Raw genomic sequence first — 15,873 nt, forward strand, 5'->3', positions numbered from 1 at the left:
GCACACACGTGGCTATCAAGGCGCCAGCAGGTGAGCCCAGTGCCTTTGTCAACTGGAGGGGCTTCCGCTTCATGAACGTGCAGAGTGTGCGATTACAGGATGCTGATTCTACAAGTCTGCGCAAGGTACCCAAGCAGCTCCCACAACTCTTACATCCTCAGACACTCCCAGGTGCCGGGGCTCTTCAGTGCTCCAACTCAACTTGATGGAAAGCTGCTGGGTGATGAGGGCTAACCCCTCAGAAGGTGGGTCATGATGCCTCTCCGCCATCCAAGAACCGAAGCTGAGCAGCGGTATAATAGGAGCTAGGGCATCACAAGGGCTGTGGTGGAGAGAGCCATCGGTCTTCTCAAAATGCACTTCCAATGCCTGGACCGCTCAGGGGGCGCACTCCAGTACCCCCCAGATTGTGTCTCGGTGGTAGTGGTTGCAAGCTGCGCTCCCACAATCTTGCACTGGAAAGGGGGGATGCAGTGCATGACGAAGATGCAGATGCAGTGGCTGTGGCTGCACACGATGAGTCCAGCAATGAGTCTGAGGATGAGCATGCATAGGGAAATGCTGAGGGGATAGACACTGACCCAGGCATACTCCAGGGAGGCAGGGATACCCGGGAGACTTTAATCCAATGAACCTTCAGCCAGCACACCACATATGGACCTCCAGGACAAGCCTGGGCTGCAGGCTCCATACTCGATACCTGAGTGCAAAATCTGCCTGGATAGGAACATTAACTAAGGGACTTGTTAATAAAACTGAATGTCCCATAAATCACTCATAACATTATTGGTAACCATCCACCTGCAGAAGAAAATAGGCACCCTCAGCCATGGTGACATGTCTGAATTTAATATTATAAAAAAGAAACTTAAGAAAATAAAATGATAAAGGTGTTAAACATCACACCAACACATAAAGACCTCATTGTGGGCCAACACAAAAGCACCAGTGATAAACCCGTGGTGTGCCTAAGTTACTTTTGGGTGCTACATCTTGGTACTGCCCCATCGCTGCAAGTGGTATCTGAGACAGCCTGCTCACTGTGCTGTCCTGTTGGCCTCGATGATCTTGGCAGCCATTCTCTGGCCCGTGTAGCCTGTGCTGGCCCCTCTGGGAGGGAGCTGCTAGTTCCACAGCTGGCATCTCCCCAGTCATCGCAGCCTCACCGGATGCTCCGGTCATTGGGAGAGGAGGAGGAGCTGCCGCCCTCATCCGGACTGCCCTGAGAGGAGCCCGCAGAGATGACAGGGAGCTGCTGCGCCGACGTGAGAACGTTTCGGACTTCCGTGGTCACCTTGGATGGATGGGCACCTAGCTGGGAAACTTGGTACCCAGACCAACTCCCACAGTGGCACTGACCAGCTGAGGTCAATGCCAATGTGAGGGCTTGCAGGTCCGAGCACATCCCCAAGAAGCCCTGATTGGTTCCCTGGAGAAGCCTCTCCATGTGAGTCACCAGTCTCTCCATGGAGGACGCATGGTGCTCGGCCATGAGGCTCATTGCGTCGGCGATGGTCTGCATAGACTCCTCCACCATGAACACCAAGCCAAGCATAGCCTCATGTATCACACCCAGATGCTCTTGCACACCCGGTCGCATTTCCTGCACCTGCTGCGTCGTGGACGACTCCAGAAGCCCATCATCAGCCACTAACTGAGCATGTGCCTAGTCCCCTGCAATCTTCCGACTGCTGGCACCATGGGCGCTCTCTGGCTCTGCCAGCTCCTCCAGTGACTGTAAAATGCCCTCACTGCTGTGACCCGGGGCACTAGCCGATGTTCTAATTCCCACTGAGGTGCTGGTGCCTGCCTGACAGAGATGGTGTGACGCTGGTGAGTCTGAGACTTCAGGACCCTCAGGTGTGAGAGGGGGCCCCTGCTGCTCCTCCTCCCGGCCCTGCTCCACTGATGCTGAAAGGAAGAACACGGACATTGGATCAGTTAACGTGGAGATGATGTCAATGTGCATCCCTGTCCCTCAGATTTTTATGCGCTCATCCTTCCATAAGCAATGGTCAAGCCATGTTGCAAACTTCAATCACTGAACATTCAGCACTGCCATGATGTTGGGAGAACAATAGTAACCTCACTGTTGGGCAAACATACCTGCCTGTGGCACCCCAGCCTCACCAACACCGTTGGACTTGGGCACATGGCCCCTCTCCAGATCTAGGGCCTCCCGCTCAAAGCAATTGAGAATCGCCAACTGGGCAGGTCCTCCATCAGTCCTTACCCGCTCGGCGGCATTATGTGCATTGATTAGTGCTACTTGTACCCGGATTCTCTTCGCAGATGGCCCACCCCAACCAGAGTGGGACATTGCAGGGCTCCAGAGCCTCCTCACCCCGCCGCTGCAAAAAACCCACAAAGATGCTAGGCCTATCTACCATCCCCCCTTGGCAAAATGCTACGTCATGTTTGGCACCACACAGTCTAACCTTCCATAGCAAGGAGACACAAGCATGTGGAGCGCAGAGGGCAGCAGATCGATCGGTGCCACGCCACCTTGAAGCTTCCCTCCCAACATCTCATCACACTGACTAGGACATGTCCTGGAGTTCCAGCACAGCACCCAGGTGCAGCTCCTCCAGGCTGCCCCAGAACAGTCATGTGGGTCTCAGTGTACCACATGCTGCGAGTGCAGAACCCATCTCTTCACCACCCTCTCAGGGTGACCTTGACATGGGCAATATCTGCTGGCCCACCCAGCGAAGGACCCATGCCGTCAATGATTCAATGCAGTCACTACACTCAGAGTTGGGGGGAGGGCGCCGGTGGGGGAAAGCCTACCCGCTGGGTTAAGTGACCAATGCCAACATGGTCCTCACTCTCCCTGAGCGCAATAGGCCATTGAAACGCTTGCAACACTGGATCCAGATGCGTCACATCAGGTCATGGGAGCTCATGATCTCCTCCACCTCCTCCCAGGCACATTTGGCCATGTGTATGGGTGTCTCCTCCTCCTGTCCTGGGGTACGAGGATCTCCCGCCGTGCTGCCAGCTCCTTCAGGAGGGCAGCAAGACAAATGTCAGAAAAACGAGGGGCACAGTGCCCCCCTGCCTTACCCTTCCAATAACCATGTTTCACAGCCTTTGAAAGGCTGCAGCATCTTTTTAAAACAGGCCGCCGGGTCACCATTGGACCCGGCAGTGATTGCAGTCCCGCCACCTCCCACCCACTCCTGCTGTCCTCGGGAGCCGCGATTCATACTGGGCGGGTCTTAATTGGCCCACCCGCGTAAAGTGGCGGCGCAGACCTGATCGGGTCTGCCCTGGCCCACGCATGCTTCCACTCCACCCGCCCAACAGGCAGAAAATTCTGCCCTAGCATTCACTGCACAATCAAAATCACATTGATGCAATGGGAGCTGCAGCTTTGCAATCCACCAAGAGTTGAGAACTGTTGCTAACAGTTAATGACACATTAAATTGGGACAAATGTCATGTTCAAGTAATGTTACTGAATAGACTTAAATTGCATGATGCTGAAATAAGTGGTGGAATACTTAGAAACAGATATTTAGTTGAAGAAAGGTCTATTTACAGCTTCGTTGACAACAACACTGAATATAAGGCCATTTGTGGTGGTGCCAAAAGATCCCTTCTCTGACTTTTAGTGAAAATTGCAATTTAGCTTTAAAGAAAGTTTGTTTAATACATAAGATTGATAAAACCTGGGGTACAGAGCTCTTATACATGAATAAATGGATTAATTTCAAGAACCAGGTTACTTAGCAAAGGAACATCAATGTTGGAGAAAAAATAGCACATTTTTAAGAAAAGAATAAAATTAAACTTGATATAATGGAGGAATTATATACCAACACTATGGATGAACTTATTGGCATCACTGACAAAAATACTGACGGATTACATGTTTAATTGGGATCCAGAAGCTTGAGCCCAGCTATTAGAAGAAAACATCACAAGCTTCCTATTTATGAGGAAACTATGTCACAGTTTGCTAATGCAAGATGTTTGATGCATCCTCAGACTCTGGCTACTGAAAATTTGAAGCAGGTTTCATAACATACATGTTTAATAAAAAGAACAATGATTATTGCACATAGTACATGAATGTTAGGAACATAGGAACAGGAGAAGGCCATTCAACCCGCCGAGTCTGCCCCGCCATTCAATACGATCATGGCTTATCGAACACCTTTTACTCACCCTATCCCCATAACCCTTTACGTTAATGTTAATCAGAAATCTAACAATTTCTACCTCTACCTTAAATCTCTACCCACATCCAAATCATTGATATATATTGTGAACAGCTGGGGCCCAAGTACTAATCCTTGCTTTACCAGCTAGTCACAGCCTGCCAACATGAGAATGACCCATTTATTTCTACTTTCTGTTTTCTGCCTGTTAGCCAATCCTTAATCCATGCCAGTATATTGCCTCCTATCCCATGTGCTTTTCTTTTGCTAATCAACCTCCTGTGGGACACTTTATCAAAAGCCTTCTGAAAGTCCAAATATACCACATCCATCAACTCTCCTTTATCCATTTTGTTAGTAACATCCTCAAAAAAACACCAAGTTCAGCAAACATGATTTCCCATTCACAAATCCATGCTGACTATGCCCAATCAGATCATGATTATCCAAGTATCCATTTATCACATCCTTAATAATAGATTCTGGTATTTTCCCTACTACTGATGTAAGGCTAACAGGCCTGTAGTTCCCTGTTTTCTCTCTCCCTCACTTCTAAAATAGTGGAGTGACATTTGCTACCTTCCAATTTTCAGGAACCATTCCAGAATCTATAGAATTTTGGAAAATAATCACCAATGCATTCAGCATCTCTATGGGCAGAATCTCCGGCTTGGCGGGCGGGCCCCTCCCCCGTCATTTAGATTTTCAGCATGGCGGGCACGCACCCAAGTTGGCTACGCACCTGCTGAACTGTCAAAGGCCTATTAAGGCCATTTAAAAAGCCACTTAAGCAATTACCTGAGCTGCCCATCCAACTTAAGGTTGGGCAGACAAAGAGCCCAGGCGGCTTTTGCATTTTTCATGGAACCTCAGCCACAGGCAAATTTTAAATTTTCACAAAATTTTTATTAAAATTAATGCATGTGTCCCAGCTCATGTAAGGGGACATGTCATGAAAATTTTTTCACCACTTCATTAAATTGTTTAACCTTAGAACTTATCTCCCTGAGGCCTTAATTGGCCCTTGCATGTAAAATGGTGGCGCAGACCCAATCGGGGAAGCTGATCAGGTCCGTGCCCACTCCTGTACTGCCCGCCCGACAGGCAGAATATTCTGCCCTACAGCAACTTCTTTCAACACTCTGGCATGCAGAATATCAGGTCCCAGTGACTTATCAACTTTCAATCCCATTAATTTCTCCAATATAACCTTATTTATGCTAATTCCTTTCAACTTCTCTGTTTCCCTTGTCCCTTAGATCTCTAAATCTAGGAGATTTCCTGTATCTTCCTCAGTGAAAACAGACACAAAGTAATACTTTAGCTTCTCTGCCATTTCTCTATTCCTAGTTATGAATTCTCCTGACCCAGCCTGTAACGGACCCGCATTTGTCTTAGCTGAATGCTTCCTTTTTACATACTTATAGAAGCTTTTACAGTCTTTTTTTTAATGTTTTTTGCTAGATTGCATTCATATTCTGTTCTCCCTTTCTTTACCAGTTTCTTGGTATTTCTTTGCTGTATTCTACAAGCCTCCACGTCCTCAGGTTCACTGCTACTTCTTGCAACTTTATAAGCCTTTTCTTTTAATCTTATACAATCCTTAACTTCCTTTGGCAGCCATGGTTGACTGATCTTTTTTGGTTTTATGCACCTTGAAGGCATGTATAGGTGCTGTAAGCTATGTAATAGTTCTCTGAAGACTATCTATTGCCTATACACAGTCATACCTTTTAATGAATTTTCCCTATCCAGATCAGCCAATTTGTCCCTCATGCCTTCACAATTTCCTTTATTTAACTTTAACACCCTTGCTTCAGAGTGAACTACCTCACTTCCAAACATAATATTGTGATACCTTCCTGTATGATCTCCTAGCCTTTGACATTTACAAGCATTGTGCTGTCCGAGCACAATGACACTCACCCATTTATGGCCGTCGTCTTCTGCAAATTAAAGGATTACTTGAAATTTAGTTTTGGCAGAGATCACATATAGATTGCTAAGACCGAAAATGAAGAGTTTGCTTTTTTTCTGTGGTTGCTTTTATGTGCATAAGAATAGTTCATGGAACAATCTTTGTCAGCTTTCCAGTAAGCATATTTAACTCTTCTGAGCTGATGTAATGGTTTTAAAATGCCTTCAGTATGTCTCATTTATGTTAAACTTAATGCAAGGTATTGGCTAAATTTACGTTAGCAATACTCTTGTGCGAGCTGATTTACACAAACATTGTTGCCGACTGAAATCCTCTTGAAAAGATCAATGTCACCCATATATAACAATATAAAATAATTGGCAGTCATACCCATTTATAGTATAGCCATATAACTGACAGTGTTTCTGCTTGCTTAAATTGGCACTTTATCAAATCTGACATCTTCTTTCATACATCCATCCAAACATAGCAGGTTGTGGAGATTATGCTGACCCCTATGTAATTGTTTCATATGCCTGCTGGGCAATCTGTTTAGTGGTGGGTTGTTCTTCCAACCTGCAGAGGGCACTTCTCTATTCACTTAAGGGACCCATGATAATTGAAAGGACCTCATCAGTAAATAAGGTTTTTCTACACATTGCCCCATTCAATTTGTGCACTCAACTGTTTCCACAGTGAGTATTATCTATAGTGCTTACATGACACCTCAGGGCTTGATAAGTGATTCTATTATTGCTTCTTTTTCTGATTGGCTGCTCAGTTGTGCTTTAGTTATAAATCATCCTGGTTCCAGAAATGCATTATTTGTGTTCCTATGAGCAGGCTAAAAAAAACATGGAAAAGGAAATCAGGTTGCTTACAGCGAATATTAAAAATTGCACTGATGATTTTGAGATATGGTTAACACTGTTTTACAATTTAACAACGGCCGGTAAAATTGCTGCCCCGCCTCCTCTAGTTGGGATTTATTTAATCAGTGTTGCTGCTGACTTTCAATCTGGGCCTTAGATTATGTTGATTAGACTGGTGAACTTTGACCTTTAGGAGAGTTCAAATGTCAGCAAAGACAATTTAAATGTGAATCTGCAAGTTTGTACCATTTCTCTCAGACCTGTTGTTTTAAAAAAAGGCATTTTAATTCTGAGAAAATCTTCCAAAACTAATTATCAAGCATTTCTGTCACCATTGGTACAGAAAGGATTTAAGAAATTGTTAACTGAAATACGTAACCATGTAACCATTACACATTTATTGTGTATTGGAAGGGAAGTATAAGTTTATTTTAAATGGCTTCTGTTTTGGTCTTTTCAGGATATACTTGAAAATGAAAATATCAACCTTGACTGGGTATTCCGCTATTCACTGATTAATGACATTGTGAAGGTAAGGGGCATCAAGAGCGAGAGAGAGATAGAAATATAACTTAATTAAACTATGGAATGTATTCTTGAAATTGTATTAGTAAAGGGCATTGCAGCAGCCTTGTTTCCTACTGCAAGCAATCATCGTTAAGCAAAGAAAAGCTGAATAAGCTGTTAGGAATGACAGCCAATAAAATGGGGGCTGATGGTTCCTGGAAGGGTCAATGGTTTAGTAAAAGCAACCAAGAAATGAGTGTATTCCAGAATTAAAAGTGTTTAAAAAAAGACCTGCATTTATATTGAACCTTTCATGACCACAGGGCACTTTACAGCCAATGAAGTACATCTGCTACAGGACCTTTAATATTCTCCTGAGACGGGGGCCTTGGTTTTACATCTCTGGCATATCCAACAATAAAGCCCTCTCTCAGTATGGCACTGGAGGGTCAGCTTTGATTTTTGAGCTCAATTCCTGGAGTGGAACTTGCACCCACAACCTTCTCACTCAGAACAGTTCAATCACAAAAGCAGCAGAAAACATAATTGGCAATAACACAGCTGTGTTACAAGCAGTTAAAAAGAGATGTACTCACACTTTTGGAACAAAAATGATCATCCACAAGCCTTCCTGCCCCAGATTTAATTGGGGTAGAGGCAGGAAGATGGCAGGATTCCCATCTGGCACCCTCCCACCCAATTAAATGCCCCCACCTCCAAATTTACCTTGCTGAGGGTATTAAATTCCATTGAACATCTCTAAAGTAAAGCAGATTATCTGGTCAATATCACAATGCTATTTGTGGGAGCTTGTGTGCAAATTGGTTTTCCACATTACAACAGTGACTACACTTCAGAAGCACTTCATTGTCTGGAAAGTGCTTTGGGGCACCCTGGGGTTGTGAAGGATACTATATAAATTAAGTTTTTCTTCTTCCCTCATCTGTACTTATCTTATAGTCTTTTATGAAGCAGTCAAAGTAGTTGACTGACAATTCAATAGCTTTGTGTTAGCACCAGTCTTATCACTGCAACAATGTTGGAAATCAAACATGTGACTGCAGCCACTTAACTGAGTCCAACTCTTTATAGCAATCAAATATCCATCAAGTGGCGGGTATAACTTGGCATGTTACTCTATACTTGCTGTGCATATAGACATTCTTCCTCTGAAACAAAGGTTTAACTAAAGTGTCCTGTGTATGTGGTCTATTTTGTTCAACCATATCCATAGGGAGTGAATTTTCACAATGGTCCTCCAATTTGCCTGCCATAGCTTTGTCTATGCTGTTTATGTCATTTTTCTGGCATTTCCTGCCAAAGTTAGATGGATCAGTCAGACACTTCTGTAGAAATTCACCCCACATCCCGTACCCCCTCCCATTGAATCTACTCACCAAGAAAGATCTACCAATCTACAGTTTCAATGCTGGACACAACAGTACAAGTTCAGAATGCACATTGCTTCTTGAGTTCCTGGGGAAATTTTAACATAGGAGAGCAGGTGGAATTGGGTGTGGTTGGGGATTAAATGGCCAGAGAAGGGGATCATGTTGGGAAGCTGGCTCCAACCCACCGACTTCCATCTTTTACTCAAGGGACAGGCGGTCAGCCAGCCTGTTCTCTGAATAGTGGTTGGTACTTTAAATATAGTGAGGCTGGAAGCCTCCCCTGTAGGTTTAACTGTGGCTGGTATGATTTCCCAGACCTCATCCAATCCAGCAGCTGAAGCAAGATGAGGACCTCCCCATAGAGCACTCCTCATTGGCCAGGAGTAGCAGAGGTACTTCCCCTCAGCTTTGCAAAAGCAACCATCATCTTCCCCAATGCTGATCAGACTCCCCACCCCAGTGAGATTAGACACCTCCCACCCCAAGCTCCTGTAGCCTCTTATTCAACGTTCCTTGCCTGACTGGAAGAAAAGTTGGTTGATCAGGCTGACATTTGAGAGGAAAGCTGTTAGTGACATCACATGCATACTGTGGAATTAAAACTTCACAGCATGTGGGGAAACCACGCATATGCTTCTGGTCCCCCAGCTCCCTGTGGGTCAAATCATTAACCTAACAAAGTAACTCCTTTTGTGCTGTTGTTATTCCTTTTGTGGGGACAGTCAAGTCAAACTCAATGAGGAGAAGTTCAAGTGAGATCAAAATGGTGTGTTCAGCTGATCTCTTTTGCTTTGCAGGGAATGGTATTCCTACATAACAGCATAATTGGGTCACATGGCAACCTTAAATCATCCAACTGTGTTGTTGACAGTCGTTTTGTGTTGAAAATCACAGATTATGGCTTGACAAGTTTTCGTTCAACATGTGATAATGAAGATTCATACGCACTCTATGCAAGTAAGTTTAGGTCTGTGTCAGGTGATCAATGTAGATGTCATGTTGGGACCAGCAGTTGAAAAAGTTAGGTTTACATTCATCTGAAATTTAGATAGGCAATGTCCGAAAATAACTGAACTGACAAAACTATGAGTATTCTGTAAACCAGTAGGGAATTCGGTTTAAGCTTCCCTCACTTTTATACATACAAATACATAAATGCACACCGTTTATACACATAAATTACACATGGCCACACACACAGAACCACAAACACACGCACCATCTCACATATATGCACTAAACAATTGCACCTGCATGTGCACACAAACAAGCTCACACAGAGAAAGAAAGAGAGGGGAAATCATCGGGTAAGTCACCTAAAGTTTGTCACCCATGGATCCTAAAGGGAAAAGAATTGGCAGTAGGTGGGAATACTTGTGTATCTACCCAGCCATTAAAAGATGGTGCATATTTGGTGAGATTTAGTTGGAAGTCACAGGGAAAATGATTTGTCGATCAAGGAAGGTAAAGGAATTTTATAACTTTACTGGTTAGGAAAGTGTTTAATTAAAATAGAAGATGTTTTCTCATATACTAAGGTCATTTTTAGAGTGAAATCAGTTTATTGAATAGACTTGAGGACAATAAGATAGAACATGTTAAAACATGTTAAATTAAAAAACAGCCACATGACTGTGGGGTTGAGCTATTTTAGATTTCTGCAATTTATAGAGAGTGCAATGACTGTAATGGAAACAACCAAAAAACAGAAGTTGTTTAGATTACAGAAAATGTCAGGTACAATTTGGTTTTGGTAGGTCTAAACATTTTCCGACATGCCATTCTATATTATTCCTCACAGCGTGTGCCATATCCCTGGCCGAAAGATTAAACAAGTTAAATGAGGGTATATTTTCCTGTGGTCACTAATGTAAACCAAAAAGTCAGTGCATATTTAAAACAGGTTTCTCTGAACTTATTTCACCTTTCTGACTCACGTCACCAGCTGGAGGAAAATGTGCCTTGAAGTATCTGGCACTCGACACAGCTAGAGGTTAGTTGGCTTGGAGCAGCCTGATGCTATCTAATTCCTATAGGACTTGGACCTCAGTATCACCGATACAAAGCTACAGCACACTTGGAGTGCAGAGGTTCAAGCAGGCAGCTCACCACCACCTTTACAAGGGCAATTAGGGATGGGCAATAAATGCTGGCCCAGCCAGCGACACCCACATCCCGTAAATGATTTTTTTTTAAAGCAGAAGTAGATGGAAAACCACATGTCATCTGCTCAATTCTAAGCTCCACACCAGAAGCACACAAATAAAACTCTCCATATTTTGTCCACTCATAAATTCTCAAATACACACGATTACAACATTGTGATACTAGATGATTTCTTCTTGATGCTGGTGACACCATGGATTAACCACAGCCTTATGTGATCCATACTAGCTGTTAAACTGTGCATTATACTTGAGCTATGAAGTCTTTCAACCACTGTCCCATCCCCCTGTCCTCTACCAGCCACTGCCTCCTTCGCCACCCTGCCATCCCATCAACTCCCAAAACATGTAGGATGCAGAACACGCTTCAAATCCAGGGGATATAAAAAGTTTCTTGATCATGATCTTGTCTTCCATAAACTGCTCTTGAGTTTATTACATACAAGACTGTGAGGCAAGGATTGTCTGTGAAATCATAGCCGGAGGTACATGTATAACAGTTATCATAGAGGGAGAGGTGCTTCTTTCGTACGTCAAAGATAGCCACTTGGCCTCACTGAACATATTAAATTTATCATTAGCATGACTTTCCATGCTTTCAGATACCAACACCTCTATTATTTTACAAATGCAATTTGCCCATTTTACAGCAGGCACCGACATGAGGTATAAATGTGCTGTGGACGTTCAAACATGAAAGAGTTGATTGCTTTTATCAAGTGTGTAGGCTATACATTTTTACTTATAACTGCAGATAGAATGAAACATTGTTAAGTATATGCTTCATCTTTGGAACAGAAAAACTTTGGACGGCTCCAGAATTATTAAGATGGGGACGAGCACCTCCTCAAGGTACCCAGAAAGGAGATGTATACAGTTTTGGCATTATTCTTCAAGAGATTGCCTTAAGAAATGGTCCATTTTACATAGAAGGAATGGATCTCAGCCCAAAAGGTATTTGTCATCTATTTTTAAATCCAGCAAAGCAATTAAAACCAGTCTGGTAGCTCTCCTGAGAACCTTGTGGATAAATATGTTGCAAGGCATGGCACTCAAGCAAAAAGGACACAAGTACCAACTTCACACACTAACCCATACTAAATTAGTTGTACTTGGACAATGGAGCTATTGGGATGGTATCTTTGGCTTCAGCACACTTGGTTAGGAAGAGAAATGGCAGCCAATGTTGCAGTTGATGACAGTTATGTTGAAGAGCTTCAACACCTCTGTCATTTTGCCTATGACATCTTTTGGTTATCTCCACATATCACTGGCCCTCTATCCAGCTCTACCTGTCCCACCCCACTCTTAAACGAGCTTATATTTCACCTCTTTTCTATTTTTCCTTAGTTCTGTTGAAGAGTCATATGGACTCGAAACGTTAACTGTGTTCATCTCCGCAGATGCTGTCAGACCTGCTGAGTTTTTCCAGAGGGTGTACGATAGTTGCGCTTGATGTATTTTGCAAATGTTGAATAGTGGGGTACTTGATAAAGTGGTTGATGATAATGATGAAGTCAGTGGACATGAAAGAGGTCATTTGCAATTTTGGGCATGGATGGGTAGAAACGTCATGAGGAATCACTGGTTCTTTCAGCTGACTTGACATAGGCTCTTGACATGCCTCACACTTCTTGACGACAACTTCAATGCCATTGTTCATACCCAGCAAATTGATTGTCTCTATTGAGAGTCTTCTCATCTCATCTATGCCCATGTGTAAGAGATGAAGTTGTTGAAGAATATCAGGTTGCAAAGATGACCTGCCTGCCTTTAAAAATGACTCCCCAGCAGATGCCTAGCCAGGTAAGGCCAAAAATGGTTTTGCATGTTCATGGGCATGTTGAATTGAATCAGGCCATCCTTCAAATATGGTTTTCCACAGTTCCTGTAGTGTAGAATCGTTTGCTGTTTCTTCTTGTGCTACTATCAATTATGTTGTGCAAAATGTACCAGATCAATTTGGAGAGCATCTTCAAGTTTGATGTCAATGAAATAACCTTGTAGATCTGAGGATATATCTTCTGTTTCACTTGGTTTGAAATCTGCTAATTGTATCCGATGTGACCATCAAGTTACCTGGCTTGTACTTAATCTCACAGTTGTAACTTTGAATCTTTGTCAAGAGGCATTGAAAACTTGGTGGTGCACTGGTCAATGGCTTTCGCCAAATCATCTCCCGCTTGTAGTCGATCTCTTTCGCAAATATTTTGTCAAATAGATAGGTATGAAAATGCGTGATTCCAAACACTAAAGCTAATATTTCCCACTTGATGTTGGAGTGGTTGGATTGTGTTACAGACAGAGATTTTGAAGCATATGCAGTCAGTTTGCCTTTTTGTAGTATTCATGCTCCTGGACCTTTCTGTGAGGCATCCATCTCCAGGGTAGTTGTCTCCCTAAGATCATAAAATCGCAATGTTAATGCTTCTGATAATGGCTGTTTCAGTGCTTTGAAGAGGTATTTGTGTTCTTTGTGTCACAGGAAAGGCACATCCTTTCTCAACAATTCCTTTAGCAATGAAGGTTTTTGAGAAAATTGTGAACGTATGGAGACAGGAAATTAAAGAGACCTAGACATCTTGGAAAATCGTGCTTATCAGGAGGAGTTGGTATGGCTTTAATATCCTCTATTCTTCTTGGATCAGGACATATGCCAGAACCAGAATAAATAAAACAGAAGACATTGATCTGCATCACATTGAGGTCACATTTTGAACACCAATACTTTGTTATGTGCTGCTTGCAGATTGTGGTCATGCTCTTGCTTTGTTCTTCCTACAACAGCAATGTCATCAGTGATATGGATGCATCTTGGTACAGTGTATGCAATGCAGTCCACATGAGCTTGAAAGAGATTGTGGCTAACAGATAGCCCAAAAGGCAATTGTTGAAAACAGAGTTATCTGAATTGGGTACAAAATGTAGAAAGCTCCTGGGGCTTCCTGCGAAATGTACTGACCAAGCTTTCGGGAAAATTTTGTACTTGCAAATCTTGGCTTTATCTTCTCATTTGGTATTTTGTTTCAACGCTGCATTTAAATGTCATAGGTTGAGGCATACTCTCAATTACCTGCCTTAGTTTGTGACACATGTAATTGAACGGCACCAGTCTATGTGCTCTTATATTCTTATAATGATTCTGTCTTTCTCCATTTTGGCTAGTTCGGCTTTAAATTTGTATTGTAAGCAGATGCAACGCTTGCGTGGTGGATCAATTGACAGACTTGTATTCTCCTCACAACATTTAAGAAGTATTTAGATGAGCACTTGAAACATCCTAGCATACAGGGCCAAATGCTGGAAACTAGGATTAGAATAGATAGGCGCTTGATGGCCGGCACGGACACGATGGGCCGAAGGGCCTGTTTCTGTGCTGTTTAACTCTTATGACTCTATGTAATATTGCAGCTCCTTTGAAACTGCCAATTTTGTCAAAAGATTCTGGATATCTTGATGTTATGTTGTGATCTGAGATGATAGGAGTTGTTTCTGAGGTTTATCTGCTGTATGAGGTCTGACTAATTCCATTGATTGCCACTAGTGCAAGGTCATGGCATGCCAGTAGACCTGCAAGCACCTAGTCTCCATGATGTATAACATTTGTGGCACCGAAGAAGATTGATGGTATTTACATTCCAGGACAATGGACCCTGCACATGGAATGTTGTACGCTATAAGTTTCACAATAGTAGGTTTCACCTTGACCTTCCATGTCTGTGTATACATGTCTTTTGAAATCCACAGAGGTAGTATGTTGGCACTTGTCAATCTTGGTCAATAACGAATAGTTGCCAACTTTCTAAGGGCAGATAGTTTGAATCTTGGCAAACACTTTGGATGATGTGATTGCATTTATGTTTTCCACAAGATTGAAAGTGCGAAATGTGTTCACCACTCTTTGTCTCATCGTGCATTTTCTGGTTTGCCAATCACCTCATGTGCATGTTTCTTATGGGATACCAAATAATCGTTCTTATTGCATTGTGTATGGTCTGTTTGGGTCAGTGCACAGCCCTTTGTAGCTACTTCAGCCTTTGCTCTAATGCACTGCTACTGCCAATGGCCCTTTTTGCCACATGCCTGGCAGAATTGATAGAAAGCTGAACATTTCCTTGGTGCATGCAGAAGGCTTCCTCATGTCTTGCTAGGTTTGGGAGTTTTAGTAAGTGCATCAACAATTGGGATTGTACTTAGGCCCTGTAAGCATTGTCGACCTGCGAGGATTGCTTTGTACGTACGTCCATCCTTGAGTAGCTCTTCAATGCTATATACTTTTGGCAAGTCTAGCAGATCTTTCTGAACGCTTCCATGGGATTCTGTCTGCTAGCTCTGTGTTTGAAAAATTACAATACGTAGCCTTTACTGTGCATCTGCTGACAAAGTGGTCTATGAATTCTGTGGGGTGCCATTGAAATGACATGAACTCTAGTCAATGAAAACAGAAGTTTAAGCTGATTTTGAACCATCACAAGTCCACACAGGGAAACCTGCCAGCTTGACCACAAGGCCTGACCCTCTCCCACCTCTGGTTAAATGCCTGTGGTGGCAGAAATGAGGTCCTTAAGTGGGCATTAATTGCCCAATTAAGGGCCTCAGGCAAGCCAGTGGAATAATTGCAGTGGGTAAGGGGTGGGCGGGTAGGTGGGGGAACATTAACCAATGTTGCCAGGTTAATTTGTGATTAAGTTGGCAGCAAATGAGAAATACATGCCTTTGGATCCACGATTGGTTAAAGGTAGCGCGCAGCAGGATATTGTACCTAGCCAGCCACCCAGCCTCCAAACAGAAGTCCTGTGCAATTCTGGTCCTAGGTTTTTACTAGAGGATAAGGAGCTGACTTGAACTTTTGGC

General features: G+C 43.3%; 1 protein-coding gene across 3 annotated transcripts in view; it reads left to right on the forward strand.

Moving 5' to 3' along the window:
• LOC121276540 (atrial natriuretic peptide receptor 2) overlaps positions 1-15,873 on the forward strand; it is a 159,081-nt gene that overhangs the window by 108,221 nt on the left and 34,987 nt on the right. For all 3 annotated transcript variants that reach the window (XM_041185099.1, XM_041185089.1, XM_041185079.1), the window contains 3 exons: positions 7,417-7,488; positions 9,652-9,811; positions 11,818-11,973. In XM_041185099.1, coding sequence (XP_041041033.1) covers positions 7,417-7,488; positions 9,652-9,811; positions 11,818-11,973 — 388 coding nt within the window. The remainder of the gene's footprint in view (positions 1-7,416; positions 7,489-9,651; positions 9,812-11,817; positions 11,974-15,873) is intronic.

Source organism: Carcharodon carcharias, chromosome 1 (assembly GCF_017639515.1).
Source record: "Carcharodon carcharias isolate sCarCar2 chromosome 1, sCarCar2.pri, whole genome shotgun sequence".
In the NCBI taxonomy this organism is placed as follows: Eukaryota; Metazoa; Chordata; class Chondrichthyes; order Lamniformes; family Lamnidae; genus Carcharodon; species Carcharodon carcharias.